The 14,216-nt window shown below is 35.8% G+C and overlaps 1 protein-coding gene across 6 annotated transcripts in view; it reads right to left on the bottom strand.

Annotated features, from left to right (window-relative positions):
• Positions 1-10,983: 10,983 nt before the first annotated feature.
• The window catches only part of LOC113082025 (protein sidekick-2), a 73,622-nt gene continuing 70,389 nt past the window's right edge, over positions 10,984-14,216 (bottom strand). For all 6 annotated transcript variants that reach the window (XM_026253939.1, XM_026253942.1, XM_026253943.1 and 3 more), the window contains one exon: positions 10,984-12,847. In XM_026253939.1, coding sequence (XP_026109724.1) covers positions 12,431-12,847 — 417 coding nt within the window. In that variant the 3' untranslated portion in view covers positions 10,984-12,430. The remainder of the gene's footprint in view (positions 12,848-14,216) is intronic.

The following is a 14,216-nucleotide window of genomic DNA, read 5'->3' as shown; positions in this document are numbered from 1 at the left end:
TTAACTTAAAAAAAAAAAAAAACCTGAAACAAAAGCATTCTCATACATGACTTTTCATCAGATAATAAACCCATGTTAATCCTTTTAAGGGGTGACTCAGCATGGTGACAGCAGTCTTTGTTTATGTAAGCATACATTGCACGCATGACGTGTTTCATGCACTGATTGCTAGCATACATCTGTCAGTGCGGTTCAGCTCTAGCAGGTCTGAAAAGAGCAAGGCCTCACTTTACTCTTCAAACCAGATGTTCCTGGTCACAAAAGAAAAGTATCTCCAAATCAGTTCAGTGTCTAAAAAACTATTTCTCAAAGCTGAATCGATTGCACAGTCACCATTACAAATATTTACAGTGGTTGCCAAGAAAACAATGATGGTGGCAATAGTGGTTAATGCATATTAGAGCCACTCTACAGTTTTGGTGTTTATCATGACAGTATAGGCAGTGCCTTTGGTAAATGTAGTTTCAATAGCATCATTTAGTTACTTTCTGGACTAGCAATCACGTTAAATACTGCCTTAATCACTTAATCTGAAATCAACAACACTTAAAGACCAAGATTGATTCCTGCTGTTTAAAATTAGAAGCACGACTGAGCCGATCAATACAACACTCTACCTTCAACACACACGCTGACCTACTGTCGGAGTTTACTGAAGCATTGAAGTGATCCTCCACAGGACAAGGCCTCTGGAAACGCCCAACTGTCTGCCCTCAGAGACACTGAAACTGTGGAAGTCACAGCGATCACAATAGGCTTAAATAAACAGGCCACAGAAATAGAGCTTAACGAAGAAATCATTTGAAGTATGAGCCAATTCCTTTACACAAACACAAGGAGGATAAATGTATCTAATATGGCCATAGCTACAAATGAAATTAAAATATTATATTTGAGATTGTGATACAAGTTGAGTTTGCTCATCACAACACAACACAACGCTATACAGGGTCATCCATCCAGGGTGCTCTTCTGTGCAAAGCATAGAGGGTTCCTTATGATAATGTATAGCACAAGGAAGGACCACTTCTATTCTATGGCAAGTTAGTCAAACTTAAGGTGGGCGGAGCTTAGTGAAAGGTCAATTGTTGGTCTATTTTGAATACAACAAACTGCTGAATTGCTAGTCATCTCTGGAAATATAAACATTCTAAAAGACCGCACATGATTTTTCCACACATGTACTGGTTACGTCGCCATGAATTCGGGTTGCATTTGTGGGTAACTTTGAGCCATAATGACATAATGACAGAGTGACAGAGGGCATATGTTATGGATCTATAAGGATATTGGATTACTCAAGTGAAGCCAAGAGCATCTGGAATGGGAATGGACACTAATAGGGAAAAGAATTCCTCCTTTTCTCTTTTCACCAGCCACATGCTTGAGGGAGACCACCTGTTACTCTATTCAAGAGAAAGAAGTGAGTGATGGAGGAAGAATAAAGGAATGAAAAAAAGACAGTAAGAAACAAATGTTTTTTTTTTCCTTTCTCACTGTGTGAAAAACAAGTACCACAAGCAAGCGTCCAAACAAAATGGCTTTGGAAATTATGGCGATTATCATCATTGGCTCTGGTTTTATTTTAGTGGATTAAACAAAGCATTAAAAGAGTACTAAAACCCAAAGAAATTGTTACAGAATTACAAAGCTGTGTGAAATGTGACAAGACTAATTGTTGGGCTGTGCCAATTATTAGAAATAATGTGCTTCGAGGTTTTGACTAAAAGAGAAACGAGAAACTCAAGTCGAGAGCTACTTTGACAGGGAGTGATGCTAATACTGTCACTCCAAAAATGTTCGGCTCAACCCTGAGAAAAAATTCTGTCTTCAGCTCAAAGGAGTATCTTTTTAGCTGCTACACGATAGCAGTGACTTAAACCGGTTTCACACCTTTCAACACGATCCAAAACACAGTAATCATGATTTTGTCATCTCAAAAATGAGGGTGGCTGAAATAAGAAAACAATGAATCTCAGTCTGAAATTCGACAGTCGTCATCTTGAAACCAAAGGTTACTTAAGCGCATGGGTTACATCAGGCTGGAGTATGTGAAGGAACGAGTTCTTTATCAATGTTCATCAACACGAGTTCACTACATAGAACATGAATAGTTAACTTTTAACCATTGGTCGAGGTTTTATTAAAAAGTTGAAATGGGAAGTGAATCATTTTCTAGGAAAACATATCATAGCTTCTTTAGTTGTGAAAACAGAGAGGCAGCACGGATTGATATCAAGTGAGTTAATGAAGACTGCAAGCTACACTAGTTAACAGAAAGTTAAACAAGGTCGTATGACAGGATTCCAGCGGACTCAAAGCTACAGGGTTTTGGCCTTCTTGGAATCAGGAGAACTGGCTCATTGCCCAGTGACAGTGGGGGTCAGCCTGTAGGGCAGCAGGAGGTTCGCTTTCAGAGGAATATGTTTCTTTGCCTCTAGTATGTCAGATTCCTGAGGTCTCAGCTGGGCTTGACGCAAATAATGCAAAGTTCACAAGGAGAGGAGATAAATATACGGACTCTTGGCAAGAGCCGTGGTTAAAATAGTTACTTTCCCTTGAGTTCTGATATGAATGCAATACAGTTTTCCCCAGTTCAAAGTCTTCTAAATAAAAGCTAACAATATCTCACAGCCGTTTCCTGTCATTGTATAGTGAAAAGTGTGCTGCTCAAAAGTGATTTTGCATCAAAATAATATTAAACAAATTATAAAATTAATATGTAGCCTAATAATAATTATAATAAATAAAGAATAAAATTAATTTATATTTTTACAAATTTCAAGAATACAAAAATATTACTTTTTTTTTTAGACTGTCCAGCATAACACTGTTAAATAAATTATGTTACAAATATATATATTTTTTTATTTCAAGCCCTTTTGAACTTCCTATTCATAAATTTGAGCAATGTATTCAAATTATTTCTGAAGGATCATGTGACACTAAAGACTGGAGTAATTATGCTGAAAATCCAGTTTTGCATTACAGCAGTAGTTGTAGTTGAGACCAGCTCATTCTAATCCAAGTCAAGATCCGAGTCCGAGTCAAGATCGAGTTCAGAGAGGGTTGAGTCTGAGTCAACACCAAGACCAAAGAGATTGGGTCTGAGACAAGACCTAAAGCAATCTTCAAGAGTGTGTAAAATGTTTGGTGAAACAATAAAATTGGTACCATACTCAAATAGTATATAAAATATAACATGGCATGTACACTGTATCTTATTTACTTGATAAAGGTTTAACAAATATTATCAGTTAAAGGTAAAGAGGCCATATATCACAGAATGTTTCTTTTGCAGAATGAGGCTTACTGCAACACAAACTCTTTGTGGCTCTTACATGCAAACTGAATAATAGATGTAACAGACGTTTTAAAAAGTTAATGTGCTAAATTCATGAGACACGACGGCATTTTAGTGCCACGTAAAAAAAAAAAAAAAAAAAAGAGAAAAAGATTACGAGATTAAAGTCGTAATACTACGAGAATAAAGTCTAAATGTTTCAAGAATTTAAAAAGTATAAATTAAAGTTATATTATTTTGAAAGTAGGCCTTTATTGCGCATGTAAATGTGCCAGATTGAGAGCACCGGGAGAAGTTGCAGGCCACCGGATTTGAATATTGTTGTGTATATTATATATTATATTATATAGCGTATATATGTTGTGAATATTGTATGTGCGATTATTAGCAGATTTCATACCATGTTTCATACTCGCAGGGACAGTATGCTTGGAAATATTACGACTTTATTCTTGTATTCTTAATTTTCTTTTTCAACGTGGCACTAAAATATCCATCATAATGAGACATCCTGACCTAAGTCCTGCTGCCTCTGCACTAACGTTACGCTAACATCTCACGTCACAAAAAAAAAGAAAAAATAAAATAAAATCATTGAACGTGTCAATCATACATCGATTTAAAGAAATATTAACATACAGTAAAAATCTTTTTTGATTGTGACTCGAGTAGATTTGGGAATAAGTCAGATTCCTAATATTTTTTTTTGAGTCCAAGTTAATACAGAGTCAAAATGCACCCAAGTCCACGATAAGACCAAGACCATTAAAATATGGTCTCGAGAACGAATCCAAGTCTTGAGTACTCAACACTGCGTAACATGAATCAATTATATTTTAAAATATATAAAAATTAAAAAAAAGTTTTTACATTTAGGTAATATTTTACAATTTTGATGTTTTTTAACTGTATTTTGGATTAAATAAATGCAGATTTGGGGAGCATAAGAGTCAATTTATAAAATATTACAGAACAGTATTGCATGTTAAACCAAAACAGATCATAAAATATTATCATCAAATATTGATATAAAATTTAAATCATACAGCCTATAGTATAGTTCTGTCTTAACAAGTGTTTTAGCTTAAACAACAAAAAGCGTCAAACATCTATGACACAGACTGGATGGGAGGGTGTTGAAGTTTTGTCATCTAGAAAGGCCGGGAACACCCATGATTACTAACCATCATTACGAACAACTTACACACAAACCTGTGGGCTAAATTTAGGAAGGTTAAGCTTTCAAAGCCCCCCGGTTCCACGTTATTCCCTTTAAATGCAGACATTCGACCTCCCAGAGTGTGTGTCGACAGCTGGGCTGATCACATCGCAGGAGGCATGAGTCTATCTGAGAGCACAACTGACTCATGCTGCTGAGTCACAAGACAGCACAGTGATGTTTGTACACTAAGAATTGTTCATATTGACAAGCGTCGCAAACGCTCACTAACACACCTCAGTGCTGCAGACAAATCACATTACATCAGCAGTGGACGGGAAGACAGCCAGCTGCATCACACACTTACTCACTAGAGCTGTACACACAAGCATCGAACAAGATGTTGCTGATGCATTTCAAATCAATGTGAAATCTAAAAACTGCACTTTTTTCTAATTTGAACAGAGGCTGCATCACTAAGCAATGGCATGATGGAGCAGAGAATTAGTGCAGAGAGAAAACGAGGAAAGAAAAAAAAGAGTGGAAAAAGAACACACTGCATTTATCCATCCATTTAGCAGGTTGGCCTTAAAACATACACACACACACACACACACAGTATGACCTTGGCATACATCTCCCAGGCTACAATTTAGACCAGAAATGTCTTTCTGCCTGCTCTCCTAACTTGAATATTAAAATGAGCTCAGGATATTAACAGGCAGCTTTGACTCCAGGCATACACCAAATTATTTGGACCTGGCAGAAGCTCTGGCAGCAGTGTTGCTCAGAGACACTAATGCACCCTTTCACAAATATTGATACCAGGAATGACAAAAATGTCAAAAGGTTAAGGGTCAATGCTCTGGACCACACAACACTCAAGAAATAAACTTCAAGAGTCAACCCAGAATAATCAAAAGTTGATTGTGCTGTTGAGACAACCCATTAGGGTCAATCAATTTCACTCTGATAAACTTTAACAACACTAGAGTGCTTGCCAGTTTTGTGCAAACAACAGTTTGGGCCATTAGATTAACGAACTGTGAAAAATGCAGCTGTCTGACCAATATGTATTATGCAAGAGATGTGACCAATGGGCAATGGGAAAATGCATCTGGAAATCCACAAGAGGTTCTTGGAATACTTCACTTGGATTCCCGTTACATTGCAACGTGGACTTTTCATTCCTCCAAGTACTTACGCAACACTTCATTCTGTTTAAAGTGCAACAATTCTACAACTTTTTTCTCACTTCAGATGCAAGCAGCAAGCTAACATAAGTTTCAAGCTCCAACCAGGCATTTAGCACCACTATACTAATGACTCAAAATCACAAGCTCCACATTTTCCCTTTCAGTTTGCCATCATGACAAGCAGCACGTCGAAGACCCGCATTAGACACCACTTGTTAATTACTAACTCAACTTCACACTCTTGTGCACTGGCAGTCTACAAAATTTCCAATCTGAAAGGTGAAATGCAGATAGGTTTGGTAAAATGATCTTGGCTGTAAAGAAATGATTTAATAGGAGCAATGAAGATCTGTCCATATATTAAGTATAAAAAGCCATAGGTCAGCGTACTACGAAATATCCCTTAAAAAGCCACGACAGAGAATTAATTCTGCAAACATTTTAAATATCAAATAAGATGCAATAAGCAGAAAAATAAATGAAATAAATTTAATTATTATATAAATGGGTATTAATAAACATTATTACATTAACTTATTACCATTTAATATTTTAATTATTTGGGTTAATCCAACAATATATATATATATATATATATATATATATATATATATATATATATATATATATATATATATATAAATAAAATATAGATATCCCTAGAAATACAGTTCTAATATAATGAATACATACAGTTAATTATTTAATGCATGCATTTTAAGGTAAAATAAGCCTAAAAAAGGGAAATACTATGGTAGACATACAGCAAACTACACAAAGTAGAGGAATGTCTGAGCATTAACACATTCAAATTGTAAAAATCTGGAGTTAAGACAATTTGACATTCAAATGAATGAGATACCTGTCCGACCTTGATTCATAGACAACTGCAGGATATAAGAAAGATCTGTATAAAAAATTATATCATGAAGACACCTGAAGAGCAAATGCTTCATTGTATCTAAAACACAGTGTACTTCTATTTAAAGTTCTGATGGGACCTTTTAGAATATGTCGCACAAACAAAATTATGTATGTAAACTGTAAAGTCTTACCACTGTTTGCTCCGTAGTATTGGATTCCAGGAGCCTCAATGCCAAAGTTGAGCTTCTCATCCAACAACAATGGACCAAGTTCAATGGAATCCCACTCCAAACAAAAGAGAAGTGAATAATAACAAAACAGGCTCAGCCTAACAAATGTTTCCAATATCCTTCAAACTTTAGACAGCTTTATGTGGCAACCACGCGTTTATGGATAATCAAAAGTGATTAAAGAGGACAAATAGAGCGGAATCCTGACGAGCTCGTCTTAGCGTACTGACTGCTCAAAGCGCGATGGCGCACTACTAATGCAGTTCAAGAGTCCTCTAACTGTGGCAACGCTCCGCCCACAACCCCGCCCACTTTCATCAGCATAAGCGATTGTGCTCCGCCCCTTTCCAGTGTGTGGTCAGTTTCCCAGGACCAGAACTGTAAACTAACATATAGACATTGTGTTTGGAGTCCATTTATTTTAATTTAAAGGTACATATTATACATCTTCAAGTTTTTATACACAATTTTACATAATATTTTTAGAATTATTGTAGTAATGTATTATTTTTTATATAAATGCAATATTTGAATAATATAGTATAATAATATAATACAATTTATATTTATATAATTTAGGTAACACTTTATTTTAGGGTCACTTAACATAATTTATATTAATAGTAAGCATAGATGGTGAGATTTAAAGAAATATAAATAATTAGACGAACTTGCTTGTTTGACTTTGTTTCATTTTATTTAGCAAATAATATAATTTTGTCAATAGGTCATCTTATTTTTTATTTATTTTTACTTTCAAGAGACAAAGAATTTTACCCAAAGCTAGATGACCTTTGACTGCTCAAGAGCTCCTTCAAGTGATTGTTTCTTTTTATATATGTTGTCTAGTACAGAATATACATATTTGATCACAGAGTACAACCTTGGCACTAAACACTCATTATAATACAATATATCCCATTTTAGGCATTTTTAAAAGTCCTCAGATGCAGCACTGGTATATAATATTGAAGAAGTAAACCACATCACAGGAAAAAAACTAAAAATAAACATTTTAAATGAACAAATATCATATATATAAAAAATAAATGACTAAAACAAGGCCAACAGATGTCTTTACAAAAGTAACAATGATCACCTTTTGTCTGAGAATAAAAATAAAATAAAAAAAGAAGCTACATTTCTGTTTGATTACAGCTGTGGTTACAGTTACCAAGTTGACGTAATGACCACACTAAAAAAATGTGACAAACCCAACCACATACATCCTCTCCAGCCGGCTGATTCATAGTGACATACGACTCCGGTGCTCATATTTGCAAACCGACATACAATGAAATGCAGGCCCTTTGAACACCTTAACATGACAAAAATAAACTTAAATCTGAATGGACCTTCGTTTAAGCTCCCTGTTTTCAAAACACTTATTTTGGTTTAAGTTCTACACAGATCTGAAAGGCAAAAGGTGTTAAAATTCCCACCATCACTCAAAAAAAGAGACAAAAATTAGTTTATTTTGTACAATATATCTGCACGATAAATCTCCCTCATTCAGGCAGCAAAGAAATAAATGTGGCAGATCTAAACATTCGTTCATTCTCACTCTCTCATTGCCTCCAACCAGTACATCACCTCAGGGATCAAGAAGAGCGTAATAACCAAAAACTGACAAAATAACATTCAAATGAACTAATAACATCTAAGTATGAATATTTCAGGTATATGGAAAGCCAAATGGCCCACCTAAAGTTTAAGGCAGGAATATGCATGCTTTGTATATAATAGAGCTGTAAAGCACTACACATTTACACATTTTTTTTACTGTCAGTCTTCCCTTCAAACCTACATATAAAAAGCCACCAAAGTGGTCAAAAAATTCCCATAACCTTTCAAATAGGTGATTACTTCCTGACATGTCCTTTATAGTGCTAGCAAACGGGCTGATCAATGAGCTCCTATAGTGGTAAAACTCTACTCTATAATTGCCATCAAAAGCATTTATCCAGTTGTTTGATCTCAACAGGGTGCATATTACCCTTCTGTAAAAGAGGGACATAATATCATTTATTAATTAACGAAATTCAAAGGCGAAACCTCAAACAGGAAGAGATAGCAGATGGTTTAAGCAAGAATGAAGTACCTTTGAAGAAAGTACCTTTGAATAAAACATTGAATTGTTGCCCAGATGCTAACTCTGCTAATTTCTGACCTGATTGCATAAAGTAAAATAAAAAAACAAAGAATAATAAGAAGAAGAAGAAATAAAGGGTAAAATAATAATCTTTTTTTAGATTGATAACTTGAAAACAGACGTTCAGATAATGTGTTTCCATTTAGAATAACATCTAAACACATAGCATGACATGCTGCACTCACAATCCTGATATAACTCAAGATTATATAGGCATATTTTCCATTTATATCTGTTTGACTGGTGTACATTAATCATGTATCTGTCAGAAGTCATTTTAGTTGACTTCAGGTATGCAATGCTCAGAAACACCTGTGCTTGATTTGACATTTCTTATTGTGAAGACTCCACTGAAGTCATGTTCTTTGGAACATGTTTAGGACCCAACATTTCCCATTATGCTGTTATATTAGTTAATCTGCTATATTTAAATCAAGACAGTTATCTTTAAGCAGGAAATTAGGTTTAATAGGACACAAGACTGACTTACGTAGGAATGAATATGAAATGGAATCTCCCTCCATTTAGATACATTCCTGTTCTGTTTTGCCTCTGACATCATTAATGTATAAATACAGGGGTTTCTGTCTCATTCGTGCCATACTCAGGATGGAAAAAAGCAATTTGTAAGGAAAAAAGTGGAAAGAGTTCATATCACTTCTGCAGTTGTCACCACAAAAATGAAAATGGATATCAATTAGATCAGAATATAAATTGAATCATGACTGACTGGCTTTATTCTCTCTGAACTTGAAAGAGCAGTGAGACTATAAGCTGGCTGGAGGCAACAGATGCTTCCAACATAACAAGATTTCACAGGTCTGCTGATCTGATTTATCCGCACTCATTAACCCAACCAGAGAAACAGGATGGGAAACTTTGAGTGACAGGCCACATATATATCCATCAGAGAGTTAAGATGGATTTTTGGATTGTTAGTACAAAAGAATGCAAAAATATGAAATAATAAAACTCATTCTGTGATGGTGATTTTTCCAAGTAGTACATCTCTGTTGGCCCTGGAGCAACAATATATCAGTCCTACCAGACTTCAGAGTTAGGGTTAAGGTAGGGTTAGGGTCTGCAATTGCAGACTTGCACATTTGGCCAAGGTATATTCCCATGAAACGTAGTTTGGAATATGTTTGTTGGACCTGAATGTTGTTCCAGGACCAACAAAAGATCTAGGAACACATCCAAGAATGCATCCTACCTGGCAAACCCTTTGTTCAATAAAGATAGTAGCTAATTAAGCCTAATAAATTCACAACTCTAATAAATGCTATGTGTATTTATCGTCATCTGTCTGAAGCACAACTTAAGCCCCTGATCCACATGGAGTTATTCCTAAAATGGTAAACTAGTGTGATGTTTTTATCACCTCTGCAATATGTGGCTACCTCTTTTGTTCTCAGTGCCAAATGACTCTGTATTAACCAGGTGCAACAAGTTTCATGCTACAAATTTCCCCATGCTAACTAGAGAGTTTAATTTCCCATTGACTTTCATTGTATTTATTGTCCAAATAATGAAAGTACATTTGGAACCGAAATGATTGTGATACCAACATTCTTCAAAATAGCTTCTTTTATATTTTTCAGCAGAAAGAAATTCATACAGGTTTGGAACGACATGGTTGTGAGTACATTTTGACAGGATTTTTAACCAGCAAGAATTCCTCGGTTAACCAGTTGGGAAGCTCATGATGGTTATCCAGCTTCATATGGCTATGTTGGTTTAACAGCTGTACTAGCACCAATACGATTCTGATTGGTTAGGACAAAAACTCAGATCTATATGGAATAGGACCTTTTATATTGCTTGTTTTCTTTCGTTGCTCCTGGCTAAGACGTAGTCATAGTGTCTCTGGTAAAGACTCAACAGCTAAAGTAATGTAATTTTAAGGACACTTTACTTAGATTTACCCACTCTCTCTCCTACGTTACCCACTTTATCTCTCCTACGTAAGTCACTCATAACCATGAATGCTAATTTCTCGCGCTCTTCAATGTTCAAACCAATAACGTTTGCAGAAAACATAATTTATTTAGGAATATACTGTTCAGGCAGACTGAGCATGTGATTGACCTTGTTTATACAGACAGTAAAATCACTTCACGGAAAGGAAAGAGCAAACAACATCATTAAACCTCACAAGAAAGCTGTGCAAGTGCCGTTTAGTTCTCTGTTGGCATCGTGTTGGGTCCCTTAGTCCATTTTCTTTTATCTTCAGTAACTCTGAAAAGCCGCGCCAAAGCAAAGTGGTGAAAAATACGAAGTTCACAGGTACAATGCATTTGCTTGGTTGCACAATCTTTGAAAAGTTGTCAGCTTCTATGACGTTAGGTCTTGCCAGATGACCAGGAAAGGAAAAACCTGAAGGTGATTGGTATGTTTGACATCCAGCTCCATCTAAGATGCTGGCAAATATCCGATATCCGCTACTGTTTATTGACGTTAGTGTCCAACGTTACTGTTTGCTCGGCAGAAGTGCAACCTGAAGCTCAGGATGACATCATAGAGTCAAATCAAAAGGAGCAACACATGTTCCCGCCCACCACATACACACATACACACCTGCTGCTAACATGAATAGCTCTGGATATGAATGAATCCAGAACAATAGTATAATAATATATCATAGTGAATCAGACTCTTACATATTTGGCCTTCCATAAGTTTTACAATGGAAAATATACTCGTGCTCAACTTTACAAACAATCTACATTTTACCTCCGAAAAAACATTCAATACACAGATTAGCATGAAGCACTTAATTTGACCTTTGGCCTTTTCAGAGCACTGGTGAAAACTGTGACATCAATAAATGATGCTGGCTTTCCAACTCAAACGTGATAAGTGCAGGCGGGTCTTTATCAGATCATAGTCTCTAGTCAAATGAACTTTAACCTCTCGTAATCACGGCAGTACTTTGTTATCTGCGTAAGAACAAAAATACCACAGTCAAAACCACCATTTAGCATTTGTCTTGATGTGGTCCAAGTGCTGAGATTTTCTCCATTGCCTTTTTAAATTCTTTTTCATGTGTCGGTGCTTTTGTCCAGCATTCGTAACTTGGTGTTGGTGTTGTACACTTTTGTGGAACTCAGTTAAACAAAAGAACCAATAACAACAAAATGAAAAAGCAAACGAAAGGAATTGTTTGAACAATAAAATAGTCATGCAGTTTGTTTAGACAGCACAGAAAACTCAAACCAAAACAAACAAAGCTCACTGATGCGGTTATGTGTCTTTCCAAGTGATTGTCTTTCATTATAAGCAAAACACGCTGAACACACACAAGCAAATAAACAAAACAAAAAACTAAAAAACTAAACAAAAAACTGTGATCAAAGAAAGTATACAAAAATAAAGATCAGCTTGCAATGACAAGTAAAGCACAACAGATCCAGGGCTGATGTTTGTTGTCATTTTCCAACAGACGTGAGTTTGAACAGCTGTTGTGGAAAGTAAGAGATCCCCTGCCTTCGTTTTGAATTTTCATGTACCGATATCTTCATTCGATCAAACAAAGGAGGAGAAGCCAGCGATGGGGGCCCGGGAGCCTGGGGCCAAGCTGCTTGGGGGACGATAAAGTGTGCTGTGCTGACTGGGTGGGTTGGAGCTCTGCTGGGATGGAGTGGGAGTCCGGCTGCCCTTGGGTCTAAAAAGACTGCCAGTCTGGGACTGGCTCTGGGGCGTAGGGGAACTGAGCTGTGGGGGGAACGGGGGCAGAGGGGGTAGAGGGGGCAGAGGCGGTGGAGGAGCGCAGGGTTCGGCCTCTCCAGACTCTGACTCAGTGTAGTTGTAGGCCTGTGCTCGGGAGATTCCCTTCTGCTGTCTGCGCCAGGAGTTGTAGTAGGTAGGGTCACTGATGTAGTGGTTGACGAATGAATGTGTCTTCTGTCGGTTGGGTTCTACCTCGTATTCACTGTCACTGCCCTGGGGTGGAAAAAGAGAAAAAGAATGAATGATGGAGACAAAATCACTTCAACAATCTCAATTTTAAGATGGAGATGATTTAAGGAGGTGTCCGGGATCAAGCAACAAAACCAGAAGTCACACTAAAAAGAATCATTATTTGTCACTTTGACAACTGGGTCGCATGTTTTCTGTCATATTCTATTTTTATCCATTATTGATTTAATTTTCACATTAATTATATATAAACTAATGTTCAAAAGTTTGTGGTCAGTAAGATTTTTAAATTAATATTTTATTCAGCAAGGATGCATTAAATTGATCTGTTTATGCTGTTCTAGTGAGCTTTCTGTTCTTTAAAGAATCTTGAAAATTCACAGTTTCCACAAAAGTAATAAGTAGCACAACTGTTTATAAAATTGGCGATAATAAAAAATGTTTCTTAAGCTCCAAATCAGCATATTAAAATGATTTCTAAAAAAGCTTTGAGGTCACGGGAATACATTGAATTTTAAAGTATATTAAAATTTTGTTTTAATTATAATAATATTTTAGAATATTACCTAATATCTTGATAATATCATAATATTACATAATATATTGGTCAGCATAAGAGATGTCTTTAAAAAAAATATATATATATTTTAATTGATCAAATTTGTGGCTAGTTCATCTTAAGAATGAACCCAACTAATGTTTGCTATTAATACAGTAGAAGTTTCTGAATTGACAAAACTTTGGCTTAAATGGGTGTTAATAAAGGTGAAAATTTGGTGAAAATGATTGTTATACATTCAATCAGAAAACATATATACATTAATCATCATCACTGCATATAGCTAAAACAAACTTCAAGTTACCAGTTCATTGCTCAGTAAAAAAAAAAAAAAACAAACAAAAAAAAAAACATTAAAGCTTTACAGTATATATAATCTAAAGGGGACACAGACAAGCCCTCAAGGCCAAAAGAACTTGGGAGGCAAGAGCTCATTTAGTTTTATCAAACATTGTTTTGCAAGTAGATTTCTTTTTAATTTTCTTTTGCAAAGTGAAAAAGACAACATACAGTACATGTCAACAGCCCTAATAAATTACAAATATGCAATAAATTAATCTATTGGACTCTATTTCCTTCTCCAACTCATCAAAGCTTTATTTACTGTGGGAAGAATGTACTGAAATTCAACAAACCACATACCTAACTTTTAATCTGTCAAAAATGACCAAAAAAAGAATGAAAACCCAAAAAGGGAGGGAGGAACAACAAAAAAAGGCTCTGTCTATCATTTAAAAATAACTTCAATGCTTTATGACAACCAATGTACTCTCTAGTACCAATCACACGCTGTATTTAGGGGGTCACACGTCAATGTGGTGGGGTTTTGACAAT

Source organism: Carassius auratus, unplaced genomic scaffold (genome assembly GCF_003368295.1).
Source record: "Carassius auratus strain Wakin unplaced genomic scaffold, ASM336829v1 scaf_tig00035541, whole genome shotgun sequence".
Classification (NCBI taxonomy): domain Eukaryota; kingdom Metazoa; phylum Chordata; class Actinopteri; order Cypriniformes; family Cyprinidae; genus Carassius; species Carassius auratus.
This window is presented reverse-complemented; position numbering and strand designations above follow the sequence as displayed.